The 27,919-nt window shown below is 35.0% G+C and overlaps 4 protein-coding genes across 5 annotated transcripts in view; 2 read left to right on the top strand and 2 right to left on the bottom strand.

The window, feature by feature from the left end:
• Window positions 1–582: 582 nt before the first annotated feature.
• Window positions 583–7,029, bottom strand: L(3)76bdm (trafficking protein particle complex subunit 8 homolog l(3)76BDm). Its single transcript, XM_074254732.1, has 4 exons — window positions 6,579–7,029; window positions 5,572–6,013; window positions 2,057–5,494; window positions 583–1,407 (listed from the first exon to the last, which is right to left on the bottom strand). The coding sequence occupies exons 1-4, from the start codon at window positions 6,733–6,735 to the stop codon at window positions 1,140–1,142; spliced, it is 4,305 nt and encodes a 1,434-aa protein (XP_074110833.1). The 5' UTR covers window positions 6,736–7,029; the 3' UTR covers window positions 583–1,139.
• Window positions 7,030–7,241: 212 nt separating this feature from the next.
• Fen1 (Flap structure-specific endonuclease 1) lies at window positions 7,242–9,532 on the top strand. Its single transcript, XM_074255359.1, has 4 exons — window positions 7,242–7,426; window positions 7,867–8,246; window positions 8,333–8,938; window positions 9,320–9,532. Exons 1-4 carry the CDS (start codon window positions 7,345–7,347, stop codon window positions 9,392–9,394), a joined length of 1,143 nt encoding a protein of 380 aa, XP_074111460.1. The 5' UTR covers window positions 7,242–7,344; the 3' UTR covers window positions 9,395–9,532.
• LOC141535428 (NAD(P)H oxidoreductase RTN4IP1, mitochondrial) lies at window positions 9,498–12,333 on the bottom strand. The gene is made up of 8 exons (XM_074255354.1): window positions 12,150–12,333; window positions 11,908–12,059; window positions 11,571–11,811; window positions 11,247–11,392; window positions 11,031–11,180; window positions 10,672–10,961; window positions 10,247–10,432; window positions 9,498–10,124 (listed from the first exon to the last, which is right to left on the bottom strand). Exons 2-8 carry the CDS (start codon window positions 11,953–11,955, stop codon window positions 9,743–9,745), a joined length of 1,443 nt encoding a protein of 480 aa, XP_074111455.1. The 5' UTR covers window positions 11,956–12,059; window positions 12,150–12,333; the 3' UTR covers window positions 9,498–9,742.
• A 570-nt stretch (window positions 12,334–12,903) lies between these two features.
• LOC141533419 (uncharacterized) overlaps window positions 12,904–27,919 on the top strand; it is a 69,487-nt gene continuing 54,471 nt past the window's right edge. The window contains exons 1-2 of one of the 2 annotated variants that reach the window (XM_074252315.1): window positions 12,904–13,166; window positions 13,560–13,718. The gene's annotated coding sequence lies outside the window, so the exon portion shown is untranslated. Of the gene's footprint in view, window positions 13,167–13,472; window positions 13,719–27,919 lie in introns of those variants that run through there. The other variant, XM_074252318.1, reaches the window with a different exon arrangement.

Here is a 27,919-nt window from a genome sequence, read left to right as displayed (position 1 = left end):
TAATTATGTATAATAGGTAAATATTTTTTTTTTTTTTAAATATGACAATGAAGTTGACAGACATTATAAATATTTTAGCAATTAAATTAGTAAAAAAAAATTTCCACACGTAAAAATTAATAAAAATTTTTTGAAGAATTTTTTTTGTAATTTGTTATAAAAATTTTTAAAATTGACATGAAACTGTAGTTAGCCGACAACTGTCAAAAAAAAAATTTTTTTTTACTAAATAAATTATAACAAAAAATAAAAAAAAAAATTACACTAATAGTTTTTATAAATTTCTTAATGTGAAATTGAAAAAAAAAAATAGTATCGGCCGACAATTGCATGTGATCTGAGTTAAAAATTAAATTAGGCGACATTTAAAAATTTTTAGAAATTTTTTATTGAAAAAATTTCAATTAAACAATAAAAAAAAATTTCACCTATAAAAAACTTGCAATTTTTTAGAACTATCTTTTTAGTTGTAATTTAATTAATAAAAAAAAATCAAAAATACCACTTTGACAAGTAAATTCTATTTATTTTAGTTTGTTATTTACAATGGAAGTATGTGACAAAATTTACAACATACTCAAATTTATAATACTACTTAAATATATATTTATATTGAATATATATTATTTATAAAACCTTTTTTATGATTAAAATTTATAATTAGATACATAAAATTATTTAATAATAATAATGTAACAATATTACTCCATATTTTATACAAATATTTTTAAGTATAAATAAATTTAATTTATTAGTATGCAATTCATTTCAAACGATATGTTATATTATTGTTATTATTATTATTATTATTTTTAATATTATCAGTGGCTAAAACGTTTGGATGGAGTTGATCTTAGCTCACCTGATATTAAATAATCCAGTTACATAATAAAATATTAAAACAATGAATGATAATTGGTGATTAGCTTAATTAACTGATATAAAAAAGCGGTCAAACTTTAACAATTATAAAAATGCATGTGCGAGTATTGGTTTGTAAAAAAAATGTTGGTGATGCCAATGTCTTGATTAAAATATTCTGATTCATTTAAAACTATTTACACTTTACTCTAATTGAGGAATGATTTTATTTATTATTATTTTTATTTTTATTATTTGTCTAAGTATTATATCAAGATTTACAAATGAACTTCGCTAACTGTACAAACGCTTTCCAGGCGCCACTTCTGAGGTACAAAGTTATCAAATTGCTCGAGTCTCGCCGAGAGATCTAGCCGCGACGCTAAGTCATAAGTACCAGGAGATGATATTACCGCTTGCAATTTAACTGAGTGTCGCTTGTAAGACTCTATTTGACAGCAGATCGTTGTGTGTCGTGCGTAACGAAAGTATGTTGATGCTTGAGGTACATAGAGTTGTGACTTTACACTTGGCAAGTATAATTGACTGTAAAAAATTAATAACTTATTAATTCATCAATAATTAAATATTTTTAATTAATTTAGAAATTTATTATCTTTAACAATCGGTGAAAGATCAATTAAAGATTCATTGAACTGATTTTTTATATACTAATGCAATAATCAGCAATTAAGTTTTATCAATTATTTTATTTACAATAAAATAATTTATAAATTAAATAATATTAGCAACCTTGCAGTCACTATGTGATTGCCGTGACTTGTAAAAAATAAATAAAGAAAATTGTGCTTTATTAAATAATGAATTTTGTTAAATTACACTGTACTTTCTAAACTATTGACATTTTTAAATAAATAAGCTCATCCCGATGATACACTCATCAAGAGCTTTCATTTGAGTACCCACATGCATTTTTATATATTTTTCATATATACATATATATATAATATATATAAATATATGAAAAATTGATGTGGGTACTCAAATGAAAGGTCTTGATGAGTATAACATCGGGATGAGCTTAAATCTTTGAAAATTTCAATAATTCACAAGATACAGGATCATTTCTTAATTAAGCAAGTTTCAATAAAAAAAATAAAAATTTCCTAGACCCAAAATTTTTCTTATTCTCTTAATAATATAGATAATAAAAAAAAATAATATCTAGACTTACCTACTAGTTCCAATAGTTTTTATTTGCACATAGACCTTCGACTGCGAATTATTCTGCAAATTCAAGGTAACAGGCACGATACAAATCTGATTTCTCTCAAATTCATGCCCAATTTTCCTCGAATGACCCAAAGAATACGTGATAACATTTTTCTGCAGCTCGCTTTCATCCACGGCATCTTTCTTAACAACACTATTCGAATCCGGAATATTCCTGTCAGGCCCAAAGATCTTCAACCTCGTCGAGTACTCACTGGGCTCCGTCAAAGCATCTTCGGGATGCTTGTACATTTTATTAACAAGCTCCAAGTCAACATGATGCTGCCCAGTGGTCTCCCGAACCACGGTCTCGCCTTGTATGACCTTAGCCCGCCACCTCAAGATCATAGTGGCTCCCAATTTAACAGTATCCACCAAGGGTGAATTACCCCCTAAAATTTGATTCTGACTCTGATTAGTCTCCCCTGACTCCAGAATACTATTTCTTTTCTCCACAAACTCCGCATAAGGACTATTGGCTATCGACTTTCCATCAACTTCGCTCAGCGCGACATCAGACCAGACACTTTCATCGTTAAACCTCCTCGACAACTTCAGCAATAGATGACAAGTTTCTTGCGGTTGAATCCGGTACTTGAAACTGTCGACCACGGGGTCCACCAATTTCCAGCTCTCGCTTTTAAGCGACATTTTTGTCAAAGTAATTTCATTGCGAAAAGCCTCGTGAGAGTGGTTGCTATTTTTTACTTGCACCACGAGATTCATCGTCGGCAAATTGTTCTTAGTAACAGCGCTGGGCCTGACGATTGTTTTTATCTCAACAGAATTAGCAACTTGGAGCTGCCAAGTGTGTCTCGACACTCGGTACCTCGGCGTGCTTTTAGCTTGAGGATTTTCGTAGTAAAATAACAAGTCTAATCTGTGATTGCCTTTTTCAGCAGGCGCTTTTATCCACAGAGGAACTTTTAAAGTTTCTCCAACTGAAATTTCTTTTGATCCTGGAACAATTCTAGTAACACAATTATTTTTTTCTTTCACTAAATTATTATTATTATTATTATTATTAATATTATTATTACTAACAAACAAATCTAAAGCACGCTCCAAACAAAACAGTCTCGCGTCAGTAGACCCGACGAAGACATTTGTCAACGGAGCGCTTCCAATATTTTTAAGAGTGACTTCAAGCCGTTGGACTTCTCCACAAAGCATGTCAGTAGTTACTTTCGTAAAAGAAACTTGCATAAAAGGCGCTTTGTCAACGACATTAATATCCAGCCTATAATCAACTCCATAAAAAACAGCGTCGGGTTTTTCTTTGACATTCTTCAACTTGGGTCCTCGAATTTCAAACAAGCGCTTGCCGTGAATCATAATCGAGGGATTGACCACCGGCAAGTCAGTGATTGCATTCGCGAGGGAATAACTAATGCCCAGAATCTTGAGCTCGCCCATCTGAGTTGGAGTACAAGTCAGCATGACTCGTAGCTTGGAACTTGGTTGGAGCACGACGGAGTCTACAACTTTAGTATCAACAGAACTAAAATCACTGAGCGAATTCTCAGACATGGTCTCGTTGCTGACGGTCTGTCCGTCTTTGGTAAACGACCATATGAGCTTGATTTTGTACAGCGGGATCGAGATCCTCAGAGGGTTGTGTAGTTCTACTGACAAGTGAATAGGCTCGTCGACAATTGCATTTGGCTTTGAGGTATTATTGCTTTTTTTAGAATAAAGCGCGACAGAAGGCTTAAAAATCATCGGAGCGCTGCCCTGAGCTTCTGTAACAAGTGTCTCTTCTAACTTAGACCACCTGGAGGAAGCTTCAGTGTCGTCCTGATCAAACAGATCATAAGCGTCTTTGTCCCCTGAAGAAACAACTGGTCCTAGTAATACTTTAGTTTCGTTGCCGTCGATCAGAGGTAGAGGTAGAATTGGAAGTCCATTGAAGTGCGCGGGTACTTGCTGCAAGACTAAATTATTAATATGTAAAAATTCCCGGAGAAAAGCCGCCTGCTGAACAGCCGGCTGTTTGCTAGAAGGACTGAGAAGTTTTTCAAAGGCCTTCACAGATTCTTCGACTTGCTTGAGCGAAGCTGCTTGCCGGCCTATTGTGAAGTGAATGTGATCCTCGGCGAGGGACCAGCCTTTGTTGGAGTAAACCTGGTAGGCTTGTTGGTAGCACCTGAGCGAGTGCTTCCTCTGGCCGGCTTTGGAGAACCTGTGACCGGCTAATACTGCGTGGAAGGCGTACTTGTGCATCATCCTTGAAGAAATAAAACAGTAGGCCGCTTGCTCGAGCAGCAAAGCTGATCTTAGGTCAGAATCTTCGCTGGTCATGCGAATCAGCTGCTTGGCAGCGTCTCCATAAAGATTCCGGCCTTTAAGACATTCTGCGCTGAGGATTGTCGCGCGAGTCGCGAACTGAGGCATCTTGCAGGAGTTTGAGTAAGTTAAAATAGCGTCGTCCATGTACTCCACTGTCTTCCTGGTCATTTCTCCCTGCATGAACGCGCTCAAAGCAGCCATCTCCAGAGCCCCGGCGTAGTAGAGCCAAGCTTGGTCCGCGGCAAAGTCGCGCTTTGCGCTGTGGTAAGCTTGGTAGGCCAGCGTGTAGTGGCCGAACATGAAGCACAGATCACCCAGCCGACGCAGCTGCAGTTCTGAAGATTCTAGGGAATAAATCACCACGTTGCTTGGCGCAGATCCTGGAGCTCCGGGTTTGCTGGTACCGAACCAGCGCTTCGTTGCGCTGAACAGCGATCGGCTTACTCCTTTTTTATTCGATATTACGTCATTCAGAAGGCCTATTTGCTTCTCAACGTAAGGCAGTAGACTTTTTATACAAAATTCTGTTACTAAAGTTCTAATTCTTTCTAAATCTTGGGTTGACAGTCTCGCGCCGTGCTGCGCTACCGGACGACTTGGAGAGTCAGCCCACACGTTGGCGTTTATCGGAGAGCCAGTTACTGCTTGGTACTGCGATTTTGTGCTGGGGTCTGTGAAAGAACTGAATCGCTTTTCGCTGTCGGGACTCAGAGGGTGGATTGTTACTGGTACGACTTCCTGAGCGACTTCCACGGGAATTGGTACGACTTCAGATATCTCGGAGGACAGGCTTATTTTATCAGTGACGTCCGGAGATAGTAGAACCGGGTTTTGAGGCGTCACTGGCGTTCCGGCCTGGCTGGAAGGCTTGTCAGTTCCGCTGGTCACTTGATTAGGCATCGCGCTGACTCCTCCGGTGTCCGCGGGTGTTCTCGGGCTACTACTGTGGTCGCTGCTCGTCAAGTCCGTGTATTTTACTAAGAACTGACTCCAGGGGTCCGGGAGGTACATGTTGTCGTCCATTTGACCCGGTGGACGTGAATTCATTTGTAAGAGGAAACAGTTGTTGACATCGTACAGGTTTTTCATCTCTGTAAACACCGACTCGGCTCTGGAAATTAAATAAAATTTTATTTACTGGAAATGTTAATGTTATTGTTATACCCCCTTCAAAAAAAAAAAACATACTTGGCTTTTTCTTCCTGGGCTCCGTCGTAAATTAAAATGTAATATCTCAATGCATTGTTGTTGAACCATTTTGGTAGCTTTCCAGGAGTGCTTTGATGCAACTGAGCAGCCATTTGTTGAATTTTTTCCAAAGGATTTTCATCAGCTGTTGATAACACTATCATGCAGGCTAAAAAATGTTTGGTGAATTCGTGGTCTGAGGGAAATTGCACGTTGAGAAACATCTCGCGCCAGGATTCAAACCAAGGAACTGACAGTGGAATGTCCAGATCAGTGGATCCTATTTTTATGGAAGTAGTACGTTCGCACTGCTCTGAACTTACAGAGTCATTGAGCATTTTTCTTGCCACACTGGGCTCTGGTGGTTGGCCATAAATGTCGAGAATTGACAAACGGAGATTTCGCACCGCGATTGTTGATCCTTGCGGATCTTTGATGTGACCTGCAGGAATTAATTGTTATTGGTCAATTTCAATGAAAATTAAGTTAGCTGACACTTAAAAATAAAAAAAATTTTTTTTATTGAAAAAATGACTACAAAAAAAAAAAAAGAAAAAAAAAAATTGTCATTTGTTAAAAACTTGAAAAACTGTAAGTGTAATTTTTAAAAAATATTTTTTTGTTCTGATTTAATTATTAAAACTTTAGTATAATTAATTTGTAACAATTAAATTAGTCGACATTTTTAATTTTTTGATTACGGTTAATTTATTAAATTTATACTAAAAAAAATTTTTTTTTTAATTGCACTTACAGTTTATCAAATTTTTTACAAGTGAATTCAAAAAAAAAATTTTTTTTTATAATTTTTTCATTAAAAAAAAAAAAATGAAAATTTTTAAATGTCGACCAGCTTTATTGTCATCATTAATTTTCATATATTGAGGTCTGATTATTTATTCGGAGTGTTGTAAATAATAGATATATGTATTTTTATAAATATACAACATCTATTAGGTAAATTTTTACTACTGTACCACTGCCAAGTATTTAAGTCTAAAAATTACCTTCAGTTGTAAGATTACAAAAAGGCTGTAATAATTCAATAAATGACAAATTATTTTTCTGACAGACAGCATCAGCAGCTGCCGAACAGACGGCACCAATTTGAGGCGAAAATGCATTGCTGATAAATTCACGTGGTGTTAATTTACACTGAGCCATTATTTTTTACTAATATGATTATTTAATAACTAACTAGCTCTGCTAAAAATATCAATACTTATCAATTATTATTTTATCAGCAAGTACATTACTCCAATAAAATTATTATTGTCATCTTCAATAATTGATCACATATTAACTAGTCAATTATTAATATTTTTATATAAATAGCACCAATATCTTAAACTCCAAAATTTAAATGAATATATATTTGAAACAAAACATTTTATTGTGACTTATCACTGACAGACACCCTATCCTTGTGACCACATAGGTTAATGGATCACAAAATTAGCTATTTGTTACTATTATTATGATCACATATTTATTCGGCTGATAATATATGAATGACTGTTAGCCATCTGTTGTCAGACTTGAATTACTCTGTGACAATTGTGGTTTGGAGTTGGAAATAAAAATTACTGCTGACGCCATCTGACGGCAAAACTGTCAAATAAAAATAATTTTTTGTTTCTTTGGTGGTATTTTGTTAAATTCGCGGGAAACAGCGTGTTGTTGGTGCCGGTTGTGTTTGTGTTTTTACAATTACGATCTAAATTGATAAATTTCATTGCAAGTAATTGATATTAAAATTTATAACTCATCGTCATGGGTATTCTTGGCTTATCTAAGGTCATCGCTGACATTGCACCTAGTGCAATTAAAGAAAGTGAACTCAAAAATTATTTTGGTAAGTTAACCTCTGTTTACTCGAAAATTCACATAAAATATGAAAGAAAAAATTTTTTAAAAATTAATTTAGCAGATATTTAATAATTTTTTTAACAAAAAAAAATTGTGGCAAAAAAAAAATTGACTTGTAAAAATTTTTAAAAATTAAAAATGCAATTTTTAAAAATAATTTTTCAAGACAAATTTATTTGCTGATTAAAATTAAAAACTGGTCAAAAGAATGCTAACATTAGTATTATAATTACAGATGAAAATTAAATCAATCGACATTGAAAAATTTTTATAAATTTTTTTATTAAAAAAATAAGAAAAAAAATTTCATCTGTAAAAAATTTGAAGAACTATACGTGTAATTTTCAAAAAAACATTTTGTAGTACTAATTAAATAATTAAAAAAAAATTTTAAACGTCGGCTAACTTTTGCATTATTAATTACAGGTCGTAAAGTAGCGATTGATGCTTCTATGTGCTTGTACCAATTCCTAATTGCTGTGAGAAGTGAAGGAGCACAACTGACATCAGCTGACGGTGAGACGACGAGTCACTTGATGGGAATGTTTTACAGAACTATCAGGCTTGTAGACAATGGAGTTAAGCCTCTGTATGTTTTTGATGGCAAACCCCCGAATTTAAAGGGTGGAGAGCTGGCAAAACGTGCCGAGAGGCGTGAGGAAGCTCAGAAAGCTCTGGAAGCTGCTGAAGAAGCTGGCAATGCTGAGGATGTTGAAAGATTCAACAGACGGTTGGTGAAAGTTACTACTGCTCATGCTACCGAAGCTAAGCAGCTTCTTACTTTGATGGGAATTCCTTATATTACTGTAATTATCGTTTTTTTATCTGATTGATTGATGGTTTTACTTATTTTTTATACTAATTAATTATTATCTTTAATGACACATTAAAGGCTCCATGCGAAGCTGAAGCTCAATGCGCAGAGTTGGTAAAGTCTGGAAAAATCTACGCGACCGCAACTGAAGATATGGATGCTTTGACATTCGGTAGTAACATTCTACTTCGCCGATTGACTTTTTCAGAAGCGAGAAAAATGCCCGTGCAAGAAATTCACCTCGATAAAGTACTTGCGGAGATGGAGTTGAATAAAGATGAATTTATAGACTTGTGTATCATGCTGGGGTGCGATTACACGGGAAGCATCAGAGGTATTGGCCCGAAAAGAGCTGTGGAATTGATTAAAACTCATCGATGCTTGGAGAAAATTCTCGAAAACATTGACACTAAAAAATACTCCGTACCTGAAGACTGGAATTATAAAGAAGCGAGAGAGCTGTTCAGGAATCCAGAGATCACCAAGGCAGATGAGATTGACTTCAAGTGGGGAGAACCCGATGAAGAAGGTCTTGTTAAGTTTATGTGTGGTGATAAACAGTTTGCTGAAGACAGGATCAGGAATGGCTGCAAAAAACTCATGAAAGCCAAGGGAGCTTCCACTCAAGGACGGCTGGATTCGTTCTTTAAAATTATTCCTAGTACAACTCCTTCTAAACGCAAGGTAATTATTTAAAATGCAATTTTTTTTCTTGATTATTTTCTATCTCTAGATACATAATTAAGAAATGACCTTGTATCTTGAGAACTATTGACATTTTTAAAGATATAAGTTCATCCCGATGCTGCACTCATCGAGACCTTTCATTTGAGTACCCACATCAATTTTTCATAAATTTCATATATTTTTATATATATGTATATATGAAAAATATATCAAAATGCATGTGGGTAATCAAATGAAAGCTCTTGATGAGTATATCATCGGGATGAGCTTATATTTTTAAAAATGTCAATATTTAAGAAAATACAGTCCAATTTAACAAAAGTCATTATTTAATAAACCTAGTTTGCTAGTTAATCAATAAATTAATTTTATTTTCAGGCTGATGATAAAAAAGCTCCGGCAAAAAGAGGTAGAGGTGCTGGAGGAAGTAAATTCCGTGGCAAGCCCAAGTAATTTTAGTTAAAGCACTCATTTACATTCCTATTAAATTTTTTTTTTACTCTGTAATTATTGTTAATTTTTTTATGTCTAAAAAATAATTAATTTATAAAAAAAATGATTAATGACAATAGATTTATTTCGTAAAATAAATTGTAGACATTTTTAATAAACTTTAAACATCCCTTATACAATGTAACAACCGCGATAAAAAACTATCGCGACTCAAAAGACTGTACATGTGGACTGAGTTGATCGATACAAACATGATTCACCTGAATTAATTTTATAATCACCATTTAGTTACTTTGTTAATATATTATAATATAAATATATAATAATAATTAAGAAGACATTGGACAGTCATCTAAATTTAATAATCGTACTACCGATCGCATCTGGGTCTAGGACATGTTGTAACGCCTGCTCAATGTGATTAGGCCGGAAGGCAGCACACACGACACTCTGCAATTGATCTGCGTCTACCAACTCTCTTAGAGTCTCCAGGTAAGATTGTTTTATCTTCGAGCCCTCGTTCCACTGGTTTATATTGCTTCCAAATACATATTGGACCAGTAGTTTTATTCTTACACACCCGGCAAACAGACTTCCGGATACGAATCCGAATGAATCAGAGGCCAAGTGTTCTGGGACTGTCGACACGAACGATCCATAAGGCATCAATTGTCTCTTTAAACCTCGATAATCGATTGGATGATCTTCGGTGTAAAATATTGCATGATATCTGTAATTAAAATTGAAACATTACGTTTTACTTGGTTCGTAATTATTTTTAAATAAATATATATAACACAAGTTATGTATAAGAAATATACAATGAAGTGGATATTAATAAAGAAAACTTACTTATCATGAAGTTCTAACTCTTTATAAATATCACAATCATTTGACGGGATGATGTCATCAGCTCCCAGGGCTTTTATAACTTTAGCGGACTCTAATTTACAGATCACTGTTACATGTCCACCCCATAATTTTATTAATTGAATCAAAATACATCCTACTGGTGTTGATCCTCCGTAAATTAACACTCTAAAATAATTTTATTTATGATTTAGGAAAATTTTTTAATAAAAATTTACACAAAAAAAAAATTTAATTGAATCATTTTTTTAACTAAGAAATTTTTTTCTTGATTTAAGTAAATTTTAATTGATTTAATAATTTTTCGTCTTGATTCAAGACAATGAAACTTTTCAAAATTATTTTCTTGGTTAAAGAATTTTTTTCTTGATTCAATTTAATTTTTTTTTCTGTGTAAAAATAATAACCTTTTATTTTGAGCATTTCCTTCTTCAATAATAGATTCGTTGACTAAAGCATTCCAAGCAATACACCCGCTGTAAGGCAAGCAAGCCGAAGCATCAAAATTTATCAGTTTAGGCTTTTTGGCTACTAGATTTTCGGTCACCACCAGATACTCAGACATGGTACCAGAGGCCCAAGATGGTACCGCCAAAAATACCTCGTCTCCCACGTCAAATCCAAGGACACTCTGTCCAATTTCAACGACTATTCCCGCGCAGTCTCGTCCAAGCACTACTGGCAGTTCTTTCTGTTGCTAAATACAAATTATAGACTAGAATATTAATAATTAATTTCATTCTATTTGAAATTATGAGGCACTTACTCCAGAATTTAATATTCTACGGTACGCTTTTGAGTATCCTGAGCATATTTTAGCGTCCACTATATTTACTGAGGCCGCTTTCACTTGGATTAGCAGTTCGTTTGATCGTTGTATTGATGGTACTTCCGCGTCGTCAATTAACGATACTCCCTGTAATAAATAGTCAATATTAAAAATTTTAATAAATTAATAAATACATCGCAATAAAATCAGTACCTCTACTCCTGCGTAGTGATGACATATTATAGCTTTCATGTAATGTATACGTTTGACTTTTTGCTTCCAGTTTAATCCAACATTATATCCAATAAAAATTCCAATTGCTAGGCCTATTGTGCAAAAAGCTACGTCTCTTTTTGATACTGAAATTAATTTATTAATAAATAATTAATTGCTATTCGGTTTCTTTTATTTCAAAAGTAAATAAAAGAAAATTTTTAAAAAGACATTTCTTCTTTTTTATATTTAATAAAATTTTCTAAGCAATTTTACATGATAAATAAAAATAAGAAAATATTAATATGACACCAAAAAAATTACCATCACTCGATTGCAAGCCTCCTAATTGTCTATAAAAATCCCGGAAGTTAATCCTCGCACTGTAATAACCAAAATGAATATTATCATACGCTCTGTGGTACAAAGATGCTGTAAAAGATCCCAGGTCCTTGATATGTTGACTGTACTGATCACTGCAAACATTTTGAAGCATTCGTTGGCATTCTGTTAACCAGGAGAACACCAGTTGATAGGCTTGCTGAGCTATTGAAGCCGTTTCGATCTTAAAAATAAATAACATTTAATTAAATAAAGTAAATAAATACTAAAATGATGACGATTATGTTTCTTATTAATTTTCTAATGTCTAAAAAATTACCTGGAGCGCTTCGAGGTTGCTGGAGAGTCGGAATAGTATTTCGTCCATCGTTCGAGTTAATTAAAATGAGTATTTAATTAATTAACTAATTATCTAAACATTATCAGAGTAAGACGATCACTAAGGAAAGTAAACTAGAGTATGATGTTGATCTGGAAAAACGGCACAATGTTTATAAATAACTTATTATCTCATTTAGTTAGAAATACATCATGTGAGTCTTATGATCAAACTTTTTATACCTGAGCTGCATGTCGGAACTTTGAAGAAAATTTACCGATTAAATAATGGGATTACTTGCAAGCCCTTTAGTACTTTCTTCTTATTGTTGATGTTTTATACCTGAGTTAGTTTACCGGACTTGCAGGTTATTCCTTCACTCTAATTTTTTTTTAGAAAACTTGTTTTGGTTCACTGATAATATTTTGTGACGTAAGTTTTTTGTTGTCGTGTGATAATGCAAACTGAATCTTGCACAGCAGGTGTTTAAATAGACAATCGCACTCGGTATTATTGCGATTGTTGCTGTGACAGCTAATCATCAACATTACTTTAATCATCAGCTGATATTTAGACAGCCGCAGTTGTTTACTTTAAGTCCTTGCAGGTAGCGACACTGTTGGAATTATTTTCTTAATTATTAGATAAATTAGAAATTTAAATATCGCGCTGCGCGCGCGCCTTTTTTTCAACCAATAAGAAAGCGTCGTCTATTTTTTTCGAGTTTCGACTTATGACTAACTTCAAGACATTTAAAATCACTTATTTTAATTTAGAAAATCATTGTAATTACTTTTTTAATATACATTTTATCAATTGTTTGTTATTATTGATTGTTATGAAAAATCATTGTTACTTTATTTAATTATTTAATCTTTAAATTTAAATTATGCTCAAAAATTCAATGCGCGCATGCGTCGAATTTTGAAACTACTTCAAGTCAACGGTCGACTTTGTACGCGTCGGGATTGCGGTCGATTATTTTTCGTGATATTTTAGGGTAATTATGCGTAATTAATGCTAATTTTATGTAATTAATGATCCTTATAACTTTCTGAAGTCATTTATAATATAACATTGGTCCGGGAAATTAAGAAAATTAAAAAAAACTAATAAGTTAGTCCGTATGCCTATCGTCTATATCTATACATGCAAATCCGCCATCTTGAATTGACAAAGGCCTAGAAAAAACAAGAGAATGACTTGCAAAAAACTCCAAATAGTTTTGAGAGTTTTTTTACGAATTAAAATAATGAAAAGTTAGTAAAATATTAATATGGTCATTTAATTAATCTTTTGATAATTAATTATTATTAATAGCAATTATTTTGAAATTATCATAAAAAATTTTATCAAATAATAATTATTATTTATTAATTATAAATAATAATTATTATTATTTAATAAAATTCAATATTCTAAAAAATTTATAAATTTTTTTTAAAATTTGTTAAAATTGTGATAATCAACTATTTTTTTTATAATTTTTCATTTTTTTGTTTTTTCCAAAAAAAAAAAATACATCAATAAAATCACATATAAATTTCGTTCAAAAAAATGAAAATGGTTGCCCCCACTTGTAAATATTTACCAAAAAAAGTTTTCATTGATTATTTGAAGCTAAAAAAAAATATTTTTATAATTTTTTTCAGACTTGACACTTGTCGTGATGGCTGTTACCTGGCACAGCATTTATTTTCCACCGAGCATTGTTTATTTTTCATTCATTATATTCAAAATATTTAGCCGGAAACCTCGAATAGCAGAAGAGAACCAGTGGATTACGAGTAAAAATGAATATCCCCGTAACGGTGAGTAATCCAAAGTAATTTTAATAGTAAAAAAATTTTTTTATACCTAAAAATTCCGAGAATTTGTATGAAATTCGATGCGAATCGGGGAGTCGCGATGTTCGTTCATCCGTTATCGAGACAAACACGTCGTGGTATCCGAGTAATCAGTGGATCGCACGTAACACAGGCGAGTATGCTCATAATATACATATATCTGGGTGTATAAATACGGATAAATATATATCAGCTATGTAGAGCAGTAAAGAGAACGAGAGCGAGAGAGCGAGATAGAGAGCACAAGTGTTGAAGGGATGTATTTCGCTGGGGATTGAAGCAGAAAGGGGAAGTAGACTTGGGTGACTGGGGTTGGGCGGTAGCCACAAGTGTCTGCCCGAGCGCCCTCTCTCATTAATTCTCCACCCTTGTTGCTTGTTAAGGAAGAGGGTGGCCGAGTTGTACTCTGTTTCTCCGTTACTCTTTGTCGTTGGCAGGAAGAGAGAGAGACGGACTTGGAAGACAAGGATAGGAAGAAGAAGACGAAGAAAAATAAGAAGAGGAGGAATAAAAGAGGTAGTAGTGTAGTATCACCCTCGGTGACTAGTCCCGTGTACAACAGCCTCGTTTCTCTTGCACAGCAGTATGTACCGGGCTGACGACAGAAATGCTCTCTCGAGTGGTACGTGAGCAAAAGGGAAGTGCGTGGATGAGAGGGCGCGACGAAAAAAGTCGACGGGAACAGAGTGAAGAGATACTGAGAACAAACGAGCGTCAGGACTTGGCTTAGCTCTGCGCGAACTCTCGAGTCGTTTGTTGTAGATCAGAGACGAGGAACGGAGACAAATGCCGGGCTTGAGACAGAGATCGAGATGGGGACGGATTAAAAATAAGAGAGAATAAGCTCTGCCCGGAATAGAAGAACCAAGAACCTGTGTTATATATCTATCTATATATGTATATATAAGAAGGGGGATGATGAGCAAGATTGAGTCTCTAGATCCAGATGTATTATGTATGTACACCCGCAGTTCGCTGTCGACGAGGGGATTGATGATGAGGATCACCAGTAGAGAGCACAGGAGCCATTCTACAATCGGGGAGTAAGTCGACAATGACGAGTCGAGCCTAGTTCGAACCCAACGTCAATACTCCACTCCTCGGCTTATGCACGTGTCTATAAACGGAGTTATTGTACTTTCTGCATCCTCAAGTGGTACACTCCGTTTTCGACCACAGACCGTCACCGCAGTTCAATTCACAGTTATATAATCATTATTCAGCATTATAATGAGGATAAAATAATAATAGTAATAATTGTGATGATTATTATAATTATTATTATTATTTTCCTGTGGCTGCGGTGTCATGTAGTGTACATGACACGACGGAGAAGGTGAATAAAATTAAATGAATAAATTAATCGAATTCAATAGTAATAAAGGCGATCTGATAATAAATCAAGTGAAAATTGGAAGTAATTTATGACATCGATATCTCGTGTGTAGGCGTTATCTTTCCCTCACGCTTCCTCGCTTTTCCACGGCGCTCTCACCGAGGATGACGACGACGGCGACGTGAGCCCGTGTCCTCACGTTTCATAACTTTCTCTCTCTCTTTAGCTCCCCGTTTTTTGCTCACATATATTTTTTTCTCGGTGGTTCGGCGTTTTATAACCCTCAGCCGTGCTCCTCCGGAGGCCTGGCGAGCCCCTCCCAGCACCAGCACCAGCACACAGAAAGAGAAAGAGAAAGAGAGTTGTGCGTTGAATTAATTTGCGCTTCGTCGAAGGCCTTCCGTTCATTCGTTCATCGTATGCTACGTTACTCACTTGCTCCCTCAGCACTCTCCTGAATCTCTACCTCTTCCTCTTTTTTTTTTTTTTTTTGTACCTACTCTTTACTTTTTTAGTTTTTTCCTTTATATCTCAACTCCCCGCGCAGTACAGCTCGTAGCATATTGTGTTTCTATCTCACGTGCAACGCTCTCAACTCGGTACAGCGTATAGTACTGTGCTCTCTGCTCTCTACTCGGATCTTCTCTGCGTCTCGACCCCATACTCGTTAAGTATTCGTGAGCGCTCCGTGCTCTCTCGGTGTTTTTTTCCCTTCCGTTCCGTTCTGTTCTGTTCCCGGGTTTCACACACCCCGGCGACTCCAGTACACCGTACAGAACATACACTGATGCATATTATAACTATACCTAAAACTTCTGTCGACTCGCCTTTCCCTTTACCGCACGTATCGAATTTCGTTAATCCGCCTTTTTAAATATATTTTTCACGTACAAAATGACTTCTGGTGCTTCTCAATTTTTGTTCAATATTTTTTTTATTGATACATGCTTAATAAAACCAAAATCACCAACAAAAGCTCCCTGGTGCATGCACTAAATTTTAAATATATCCCCAAGAATTCTTTTTTTCATTTTTTTTCTTGCTGGAGCTACCTGAGGAATATTTTTTTTTTTTTTTTTTTTTTTTTTTTTTTTTTTTATTAATATTACAATAACATAATTTTTATTATTGACAATATTGTTGATTAATTCAACTTTTTTTTATCTGACACAACGGATGACTCTTCAATAGAACCAATTTCTCTGTTCGTAAAGTCTAAGGACCTTGCATAAAATTTAACATTTTTTATTAGAAATTTTAAAAATCATAACTGTACTCCTTGTAAAATGGAGTGGAAATCTTTTGAAAAATTATCTAAATAAGAAAACCAAAAATAAAGTTTTTGACTTGTTTGGTTTTTTTAGTTTATTCATTCAGACTTTCATGACAAAAAAAAAATCATTACATTTTACATTATTAAATTATCTATTAATAGTTCACAAGTCACGGCAGTCACATAGTGACTGCAAGGTTGCTAGTATTGTTTATTGAAAGTACTAAAAATGTAACAACACCAAAAAAAATAATGACAAAATTTGGCACTAGGTTTTTTTTGAATAGCCGTAGAGATTTAGTTTTAATTTTAGGAAGTTTTAATTTTCCCGTGTATCTACTTAGAAATATTATTATTATTATTATCCAGGATTTTGTAAAGGATATACATAAATTTGTGTTTTTATTGTGTTGTTATATCGGGTATTATAGGTAGGCAGCTAGGAAAATACATACATGTAGAGTAGGGTAGTTAGGTATTGTTGCGAGGGTGTTGACTAGTATTCAGTGCAAGTTGTCTGCATACACACCAGGTAACAACTATATATATATAACAGGAGGGTGTATGAGAGTAAAGCGCAAACACGCAGTGACTACTAGCACTCTGGAAGCATCGCGGATGAATAGATCCGGGCTAAGCCTCTATTATTAGCAGATGGTAGATTGTATCGATTTTTTCCCTTTTCCGCATAACACTGCGGGATATAACTGTATATATGTATTATATATGTATACCAGCCGAGAGCCGAGAGCCGAGAGCGCTTGTGTTCTTCGTTTGACCCTCTACATTCACTCTCTTGAACCGACCACCCACTCTCTTGCCATCGCCATCCATACACACCCTCGTGTCCCCCTTTCCGCAGTTTATGCCCCGATAAACGCATTCCCGCGCCAATTACCCGCCCTGACGGCGCCGTTTTAGGGCATTAATTGATTCTCAAACCTCTCACCCCTGCGATATATACCGCCACCCGTTAAGAAGAATTTTCTACGAATCTACGAGGTATAATATCGCATCGGAAAGTCAACTCAAGCGGGAATGGTTGTTAATAGCCGAATATAGAATACAGAATGTCTTAATCAGCGCGTTATCAAACCCATTATTTATTTTTATTTCTCTGGAATTTTATTGACCGATAAATTATCGGGGGATAAAAGTTATTGATATTTACTACCAATATATATGGAAATAATTATTTTATTTATTTTATATTTGAAATTACTTATAATTTTATTTTGTTTGATTATTAATTATCAATTAATAGATGTTGGAAATAGTATTTTTCTTTTATTAGATGTTAACATGTTGATTTCAAAATTGCCATTATTTTTAATTGGAAATATAGTTCTTGATTTTTTTAAGAATAGAGTCAAAATTTTAATGATTCATTTTTAAACGATCTTTAAAATTAAAAAAAAAAAAAAAAATTTTTTTTTGTCAATTATTTCCGTAAATCTGCTATAAAAAAATAACTAAAAATGTTAGATTTTAGATTTTTTATGCTAAAAAAAATCAGATGACTTTAAAACTAAATAATTATTATGAAATTTTACAAAAATCAAATGTTTAGAATTTATCTATAACTGGAAATAATATCAAAAATAATAATAAGCATAAATGCGCTATAGAAGAAGATAACGGTCGGTAGAATTCGTTGGTGACCCCGGCAGCTAAAATCCAACCCTCGAGATCGAGATTCCGTTGGCTCTAACGTTCCCGGCGCTTAAAGCTGGACCGCAGCATCTCTCCAACTGGATGGGGTGGTTTCCGGCAACCGGACTTATATAGTCCCGTGTAGTGTTCTCATCTAAACTCGAGCCACTACTGTGTATACTCACTATGTATACGCGGTGTGTGTCAGCCATACCGCCGGGACACGTTGCTTGTTGGCTGCTGGCTGGGAATGAAATCTACCGTAAGACCAGCGGGAGTTGTGAGTTTTCCCACATTAAATGTTTCATCAGACTCCACCATTTCCACTTTACCCATTGCGCCTTCACCCCTCCTCCTCCTTCTTGCTTTTATTATTTTTATCATTCTTACTTTATTTTTATATCTTTCATATCCGTCTGCATCCTATAAACTCGGCTTTACATACTCTAGACTCTAGACTGCTTTTGTTGTTGTTATTGCATTTTTAAATGCTGCTTTTCTCTTTCTTCGGCTCGACATATTCTCACAGACACAGACTATTTATTTTTACATCCTCTCCTTTTCATATCGGGCTACATTTAGAATATTTATCGATCAAAGGAGTACTGAAGGGTTGTACGCAGTTAAAAGGCCAAACTTAATGATTAACAAATAATAAATGACAAAAAATTTTTTTTTTCTACAATAATTCGCTGAAAATTAAAAAAAAACTGATTATTTAGGATTTATCCAACTTTTATGTTGAATAACTTTTGAATCATTAAATTTATCGAAAAATTATAAGATATCTTTTTTGTAGAACGTTCAATTTTACACAAAATACATATACAACATTTTCCTATCAGTTGCTTTTAGGACAAAATATAAAATTTCAAAGTTCAAAAATATTTTTTCTCAAATTATTTGAATGTAAAATAGAAAATTTTAACTTGTGACCTTTAATCATCAATATTAAAGGCTCTTATTTTGATAAGATCTTTATTATGGCATCATTTAATCAAAAATAATTTTTTTAAAGCACAAAATTAAACTAAAAAATAATTATTTTCAAAAATTCTATGTGAAGCCTCTTAAAATTCATCAAACACCCAGATCAAAAATAGATTTCTGGTAATTCTATCCGCATGACAAGTATGTGAGCATTATTAGACAACGTTGTATTCTATACACTAGAATCAAACATCTGAGAGTTTCCTCTAAGCTGAGAAAACGTCTCGGCCAATGAACTTTATATAAACTTAACGTTATACCTGAAGCAACCCAATTACCGTTTTATAACGAGGCGAAGAGAATTACTTGCACGTCGTTCGCGTCACCTATAACGACAAATCCTCCCCTTGAGTAATCTATAAGTCAACTTCTTCTTGCTGCTCAGTCGTCTTACTTTAGCTCTCGCTCTGGCCGAGCCCGCGGGTGGTGTTATTAACCGGCGTTGATGAAACTTGCTCGCAAGTATAAGGAACAAGCTGATGGAAAAGGCGACTAATCTTCCTCTGGATCCTAAAACCCTTAAAGTTGTTGTTGGTCTAAAGTTCTTCGATTTAACTCGAGACACCGGATTGGATCGGATAATTAATTATTGGCATAATCGCTGGTGATTCCGCGAGAGTTGCTTTTAGCAATAAAAAACGCATAAGATAAAATAACAACCAGGGCAGATCGTCAGCCCGATCCGGTGGAGATTTATCTAATAACTGTAATGGTGTAGTAGGGCGATCTGATAAACTGCAGGGCGAAGGGTAGTAGGTAGGCACCCAGTTGAGCAAAGTAGAGAAGAAGAGTAGAGTGTTTTAGCCTGAGGGTAAATTCACCCTCAGTCCCATCAAGAGAGCAGGTTATCGATTCCCAGTATACTCTTTAGTTATTTGCTAAGTTGATGATGCACTCCACCAATCTGTTTTTATTATTATATAGAAAGGTGGGTCCCTCAGATTTTTACGTGGGACCTGTGAATTTATTTTATGCTACCGTTTCAAATTTATACCACTTGCAGTCTTGGATGTCACTGAATTATTGTGTTCAATTCTTGATTGGTAGTAAATGTTTTTTTTGTTGATAATATTTCGAGCTTCACTCTAAAAGCTGCTTTTTAGACTTAAAATTAAATTCAAATTTAATTGAATTAATATTTTAATTTTTATAAAACTTTTTTTTAAATCTAAGGAATCTTTGAGTTACTTTTTATTTATTTATTCAGTATTAAATATTTACATACTTTACTCAATTTAATTAAATAATTTCACAAATTTAAAATCTTTAATTAAACTAAAAAATTCCAATAAACTTCAACAGCAATTATTCTTGAAGTAATGAAAAACTTCACCAATAAAGCAAATATGAAATTGACCTCAACAAAGTTGTGAAATCCCACATGAATTCAGGAGTACAGTATGTAATTTAAAAAAAAAAAAAAAAAAAAAAACGGATCCAATAAAAGAAAAGCAATAAAAATTTCAGCACAAGTCTCGCCCGTGAATTCAAAATTCAATCTCAAAAATTCGATTGTTGTTTCAACAAATTACATGGTCACAGAAAATCGGTTTCCTTTAAATTAAACTTTTTTAATAAATAAATCATGGAATTTCTGAGACAAGAGTTGAGAAAAAAATTCTAGCGGTATGATATAGGGATAGTCTGACGTATGAATAAAATGAATATTTTTTGTCGTGGCTTCTTGCCCTGTAATTAACAGGTTCGGTTGTTTAGCTCCCTTGTATGGTCAAGAGGTTATAATGTATGTCTATATTATAGATAATATATCTACACCGGAGAATATGGAGACGTATGTGTGGATGTTATCGATCAGATCAGAAATACCTGGAGCTGGAAGCCACGAGCGGACTGCATGTGCATTATACATGGACGTAATTGCGTAGCCGCATGTATCCCCGTAGTATATGTGCATGAGAGAATAACAGGTCTGGTCGGGGTGAGGGTGAGGGCGAAGGGCGATGGGTGTGGAATTGCATGGCAACGCCAAAACCTACTCTCTGGCGTTCGCTGTGTAATCCTGTTAGAGACTTGAATCACCGAAAGCACATTGGGCGAGCTAGTTTTCCCCTAACTGTTCTAATTAATATAAGGCTTTCCTCCTGTTAGGTACCATACCCAATCGTTTCGCCTCCTCTTTGTTGTCCCATGCTTTGGCATTGTCAGCTCAACTCCCTGTGTGCGTTTGATTGTGTCCCGATCTCGGTTCTAATGCCAATCCCGATCCCGGGATCAAATCCTGGCTCGGCTCTTCAAATAGATATGCGATCACGGAAAAAAAAAAAAAATCCTACGATCCGATCGTCATCTCCGATTGTGTTTTTGGGTGTTTGATTTTCGGCGAGTAATAAAAGAGAAGCGAAGGGAACGACCCGGGGTTAAGGCTTAATGGTGTGCCCTAAAGAGAAGGGTGGCTGGTAATACACCTGCTAAAGAACTCGATTGTAATCGCTTGTTATTTTTTATTCTTGATCGACGCATTTGATGGTTTGGAAATCGGTCAGAGATTTTTTACTGTAATTTTTTGTCATTTTAAATTTGAAGTTTTATATCTATTGAACAATTAGTCATTAAAATTTAATTCTAAAACATTTTTATCTTTACCTTGTATGAAATTCAGCAGATACACAGAAAAAAAAAATTCTTGAACCAAGAAAATTGTAAGGAAGACTAAAGTTATTTTGGAGAAAGAAGAAATTTTCTTGGCTTAAAAAAATTTAACTTCGTTCAAAAAATTTTAACTTCATTCAAGAAATTTTCAGTCTTCCTTCAGATTTTCTTGATTCAAGAAAATTTACGCTTGACTCAAGACTTTTTTTTTTTCTGTGTACTTTTCAATTTTTTAATTTTTTAAACAAATAATTTATTAAAAAAATTTTCGAACAGTTTTTTCAAAATTTCTACAGGTGCAAATTTTAGAAATATTTTTCTACAATAAATAATTGATTAAAAAATTTTTTAACTATCAATTTCGTCAGGATTAATTTAGTTAAAATAACTTTGACTTCCCCGAGAATTTTCACTTCAATATCATAATTATCATTGTAGGATACCGCGTGAAACCGTGATGGATGTGTTTATGTGATTAAACGTTATAACACTCGTGATATCTCAATTTTCGATGACATTGTATTTTATTTGTGAGGATGGGGATGGATATAAATACATTGGATCTGTACATATGTATACACATATATAGAACTTCCTGAATAACACAGCCAATAATGCATTGGGATGTGTCGGCTGGTGGGCTTGCATTGCTGATTCCAGCGTCGAAACGCCCGTAATTACATCTTCATTAAAATGATGGTCGAGCGTGTGCTGCCGCGATGGAACATGCTACGCGGTATTTCGTCCCAGTAGTCCCGAGTACCAGTACCAGTAGGACCACCAATGCGTCGTCCTATCCAGTACAACCAATGCGAGCCAGACTGCAGACTGTCGACGGTACTAAAATACACATACTTGCACTCTGGACTGTTTAAGTATATATTTATACACGTATGCTGGTTCTATCTCTGCTCTACTCTGCTATTTGTGAGGATGCTTGTTGTCCCAGTACAAGTGTTGGTTCCAGCTCCATGTTTTAACTCACCCTTCAACTATATCATGGTTGATACCCTGCGACGAATTAATATTTGTCGCTATTACTATATATTAGATGATAGATCCTATTGGGAATCATCAGTAAAATTATCCATTAGAAAAATTATAGTTCGAACAATTAAAACTAAAAACCTTGCAGTCACTATGTGACTGCCGTGACTTGTGAACTACAAATAAATAAAATTTTGCTTGATTAAATAATTATTTTTAACAAAAAAATTTATTTATTTTGTAAAAATTACGTTGAAAGATTCTGTTGCAAAAATACTGATTAATCTATTAAAAAACAATTTAATAACAATAAAATAAAACCACTTTCATTATTCACTTATAAAATCAATAAAATTTCGATAATCCAAAAAGTTTATTAATATATAAAAGCATCGGACGGCAATGGCTCAAATAGAAGCTGTCAACCTGTAAAAATAATTTCAATCATTCCATAAAATCAATTACCAGTATACTGAATTTAAACTTACGCCACCTATACCCCTTACCAGGCAGTATATTTATCCAGCAAAAGGGTGAGGGTGTATATGGAAAAACAAAATACCGAGTGGGAATGGAATGTGTTATGAAGAGGCACAAGTGACAGTCACTAATGGCGATGAAAAATCCCAGTGCACTCTGGGAAAATGAGAGACGGGTGTTTTTTATACGCCTGTTTTTCTTTTATTTTTGTTATTATTTCACAGCAGAGTCAGAGTATTTTTAATTTTTCGTCTACTCTCAACGCAGAAAAGGAAAACCTAGACTGCAACACGCAGCTCGGTTTAATGGGTCTTTATGGTAAATGATCATCACCCACGCAACTGTGCCCTGCCCAAATAATTCCGGAAGCGGCGTACCGTATCTCCAGCTGCGACTGAAATTTTCGCTTTGTGCTCTGTATCTGTATCTGGCTAGGTGTAGAGTAAAAGGCAAAGAGAGAGAGAGAGAGAGAGAGAGAAAGAGATAAAGAAACAGAGATATATATATATATATATATATATATATATATATATATATATATATATATATATATATATATATATACGTAGAAGGGAACGAATATACATGATACTCTGAGAGTTTAATGGTTTCACCGTACGTCAAAGTCATCTCGGGCTCGGGTCTCGGACCAAGTTAAGGAACTCCAGCGAGAGCCCATTACAGGCTTTATTTCATTATAGACCGGCTGATCGAGTTGCTTACACAATCTGGACTCTCATCTTCTCTCCACGTACTTTGGCGTAGATGTATAGATATATAAATATATATCGAGGCTGTACACACTCCGACACCTTTTTCCGAGCCGTCTGGAGATCAAAATCAAATAAATGCAAGGTCTGAGCGCAAGAAAGAGAAAGAGAAAGAGGAAAAAGGAAAAAATAGATTTCCTATGATAGGAATAAAAATGTCCCGGTACGTACGATGAATAAGAAAGTTTAAGTCGGGCACAAAAGCGAGTTGAGCGAGAGACTGGTGTGCTGCCGAACAGAACCCAGAGAAAAGTGCCTGAAGATTGATAATCCAAAAAGACTAAGTGGAGAGAAAATGTCATTTTGCTGGAGCCGAGAAGACAAGACCGTGAGACCGAAAGACCGAGTAAAAGAAACGACAGGAGTGTACTGCGAGGATATCGAAATAGAATTAAGTGAGCGCGACTACCTTCACTGGAGCTCCTCCACCAGTAATGCAATTGCTCGCTGTATCTTCGTATTCCTCTCCGCTAGTTTTCCGGTCTTCAAACGGGCCAAGGTACTCCTCCTCTCCAGTTATTCTCAACAGAGCTTGATATCTCTATATCTGGTTACTTACCACTCAGTTCTGCTTCCACTCAGCTTCAAGTCCATTTACCGGCAAACTGGAGGACTCCAAACTCTAAGAACTGTCCTTAATTTTCCGGTAATTCGCAGAATATTATTCAGAATTCAGAGATAGGCGTGTCTTAGCTTAACTGGAATCTGGAACTCGATATCAGTTTTTTTATTTTTTTTTTTGACAATGTACTGTTAAAAATCAAGAGTAAATTTTAACTTCTATCACTCGGAGTAAAGAAATGAAAAACACAGTGAATCCAGATTTTTTTTTGATTTTAATTTTTATGACTTCTTAACAATTAAATTATTATTAATATTAATTAAAAAGCACAAAATTCATTCCGCAAATTTTTTCCAATAATACTGTCAAAAATTTCTAATTTATCTCCATAATTATTCTCCAATAAAAAAACGCCTAATATTATCAAAAAAAAAAAAAAAAGAAAAAAAAGCAAAGTATCGATCACTGATTAGCAGTAGCGAGTGGAAGTCCGCTCTCTGCCCTTCCTATAACTCATCAGTTCACTTTTATTATTCCTCTTTCTCTTTCCTTTATTCTCTTTTTAAAATTTTTTTTAATTTTATAAATTTTTCATTTTTCCCTCCGGTTCATCCCTCCGATGCAGCTGTCCCATTCTAAAACAGGGGATGCACTTTCTCCCGACCAGTCTCTCATCTCTCAGTCCCAGCAAGTTTCACACACTCGGGGTTGATGTTGGCTCTCATCCAGAGACGGGTTGGAATTCTATCTCTCAACCAGGACCCACTATCTGGGTTGTTCTCTCCTCTTTTCCGTCCATTTGCGTCTCTGCTCCCGACGCCACCCTCACCCTCACTTCTCTTGACTACGGACCATCGCGAGCAAGTTTTACATACCACGGACTGATAGCTCCTCCCCCAAGGCAACCTAACCAGCAACCAGGAACCGGCGATATGTCTCTGCTCAGCTCAGCCACGGCATCTACCAGGTTATGCGCTCGTTCTCTCCGATATCTCATGCATTTTGTACCGTCATTCTTTACAGTATTTTCCTCCCCTTCGTTTACCTGCTGGAGATTATTTGACACTGCAGATATTTTTTATTCTTTATTCTCACTCTTATACTTTCGTCCTTTATTATTTTTTTTTTTTATTTCTGCTACGTTTTCCGGGAAATGTTTCGCCTCTTTATTTTATTTTTATTTTTATTCTTCCCTAGCTTTCCGCATTTTTCGTTTCGCTTTCATTATTTATAGACTGGCCCTAGCGGGAGAGAACCAGAGATTAAATTTTTACAATTGCTGCTGCTCTAACTCCCGAGTAGTACTAGTGTGAGTCGGAGTATGTGTTGGCTAGATAGGAAATAAATAAAAAGATCAATGGTGATAGGTGAGTTGTGTGCCATCGCAACAGGTTAAAGCTCCTCGAGAGGCGAAGAGGTGGGATTGGATGGGATGGGATGGTATAGGAGTAAAGCGTCCTCGCGGGTAGTGAAGGGCTTGTAATTCGTAGGTGAAAGAAAAAAGATGAATTAACGTCTTGTGGATTCTTATTCTTTCAGTGTAATGGTACATAATAGTATAGTACTCTGTACTCTGTACTCTGTACTGACTGCTCAGCTCAGCTTCCATTACTCGCGCTCGGGTGCTCTTTCCTCACAGCTCCTAGTCTAAGCTCCTCTTTTATCCTCAACTTCTCGTTTGCTCTTTTCACCGCCAAAGTATTTATGCATCCGCGGCCCGCTGAGTTTACTCGTCGACGTTAAACTGGAGTTAATTACGAGCGACCGTCGGGGGTTGAGTATTTCCACAAGAGCTAAATGTCAGTAGACGCTGAGAGCTGAGAGTTGTACATGCAACCATAAAATATCAAGTTACAAGACGAAGCTCTCCTTCTTATTCGCTCCTTCCTTTTATATGCTGAGGTACTATATATGATCCATCTTCCCCTCTCGCGTGTTTTATTTCTTACACCACCACATAAGTATCGTACTTTATACCCCGTCAGTTCTTCGAGTATTCAACATTTTAGATGATGTAGTATTACTTGCAAGCTTTCGATAATTAAACGCTCGGTAATTAATTGTTATCCGTGCCCGCTGAGAGAACAAGTGCTATTGACGATTCACCGCGTTGCTCTATTTTATGTTGCATGCCTCCCCTCCTGATCAATGGAAGGGAAAACTCGTCGATAATAACTTGGTTGTGAGAAATTAATTGCTTTTTTTTTGCATTTCTAAGAAAATTTTGTTTGGTTTTATATTAAATTATCGATAGTGTTGAAAGTATTTTTTAACAACAAATTATAATTATTTACTGTGAAAAAAATTTTTTTATGAGGCTTAATATCCATTTCTTATTTTTTAAAGATCCTGATATAGCTTGATATCAAAATTGGAACACTGATAAAAGAATTAATTAGATTAAAAACTAAAAACTTTAATTTAAGAATATTATTTTACAGTTTTATCATCTTGGATCAAGTAAAATTTAATCAAGCCAAGAATAAGTTCGAAGTTTAATCATTTTTCTGCTTGATTCAAGAAGATTAAACTTTTCAAAATGATATTCATGGATCAAGATTTTTTTCTCTTGAATCAAGTTAATTTTTTGTTAGTGTAGATTGATTTCAGATATTACTAACTATTTTAAATTTTAATTAAACAAGATAATCGGCATACACATTTTCATAAAATTAAAATAAAAAATTATGTTTGAAATTTATTTAACCTCATATGGGCTTGACATAGAAATCAGGCATCTAAAAAGATTTTTTCAAGGGTAAAAATAAAAAGATGTAATTACATTAGTATAAAATTTGAAGACCAGCAAAGCTATTGTCGTTGAATAAATCGATTCCCCTAGTGTTCCATCTTTAATAAATCGGCGTAAAAATAGGGGTAAGAAAAGAATAAAGGAAAAGGATAATAATAATAAAATGTGTACTGTTAGGGTTTACGGTTTAGGGTTGAGAGTATGAGTATGTGAGTGTGTGGATGTGTGGTGAGCATCTAAGAGTAAACATCCTTAACGAAACGTCACGCAAGACGTTAAGTACCAGGAACCGGGTTCGACGGTTGCATGGAGGCGAGAATACAGAATATATATGGGGATGAGCCCACTTACTAATAAGTTAACGGGATTTCCTCGGTCCGGAAAATACACACAGGGTCGTCCCAGGAGAGTTTCGATTTGCCGAGAGAGTTTCAGATAGGACGGGTGGAAGTGAGATGAAGGCAATGGAAAACACACAACGTTGAACTGAGTCGGCTACAAACACACATACACACAAATTCATATATACAGAGTAGAGTTGGCGTAACGCGGCGGCAACAATTCCCACCCTACATGCCCACGCAATTCCAACTCTGGCTGTCGACCCTCGTACTCGGTTCTATACTCGACTCAGAACTGCAGGTTTCCGACGGCGTTCACTGCTTCCAACGTCGCTCAAATCCAATCCCGGGAATAAAAGCTTGAGTCGAAATTATCGGAGAGCAAGAGGGCGAGAACTGAACCAGAGCAGG

The sequence above is a fragment of the Cotesia typhae genome, unplaced genomic scaffold (genome assembly GCF_013202065.1).
Source record: "Cotesia typhae breed Kobodo isofemale line unplaced genomic scaffold, CoteBio_Ctyphae contig_123, whole genome shotgun sequence".
NCBI lineage: Eukaryota > Metazoa > Arthropoda > Insecta > Hymenoptera > Braconidae > Cotesia > Cotesia typhae.
Note: the sequence above shows the minus strand (reverse complement) of the source record. Positions and strands in the feature narration are given on the sequence as shown.

Excerpts from the sequence above, each read along its gene's own strand:
- LOC141535428 (XM_074255354.1), bottom strand. The coding sequence starts at position 11,955 with ATGGACGAAATACTATTCCGACTCTCCAGCAACCTCGAAGCGCTCCAG. Across the intron at positions 10,962-11,030 it reads GTAGAATATTAAATTCTGGA|CAACAGAAAGAACTGCCAGT; the intron begins GTAAGTGCCTCA and ends ATTTGTATTTAG. Across the intron at positions 10,433-10,671 it reads GGAAATGCTCAAAATAAAAG|AGTGTTAATTTACGGAGGAT; the intron begins GTTATTATTTTT and ends AAATTATTTTAG.
- Fen1 (XM_074255359.1), top strand. The coding sequence starts at position 7,345 with ATGGGTATTCTTGGCTTATCTAAGGTCATCGCTGACATTGCACCTAGT. Across the intron at positions 7,427-7,866 it reads TGAACTCAAAAATTATTTTG|GTCGTAAAGTAGCGATTGAT; the intron begins GTAAGTTAACCT and ends TATTAATTACAG. Across the intron at positions 8,939-9,319 it reads CAACTCCTTCTAAACGCAAG|GCTGATGATAAAAAAGCTCC; the intron begins GTAATTATTTAA and ends TTTTATTTTCAG.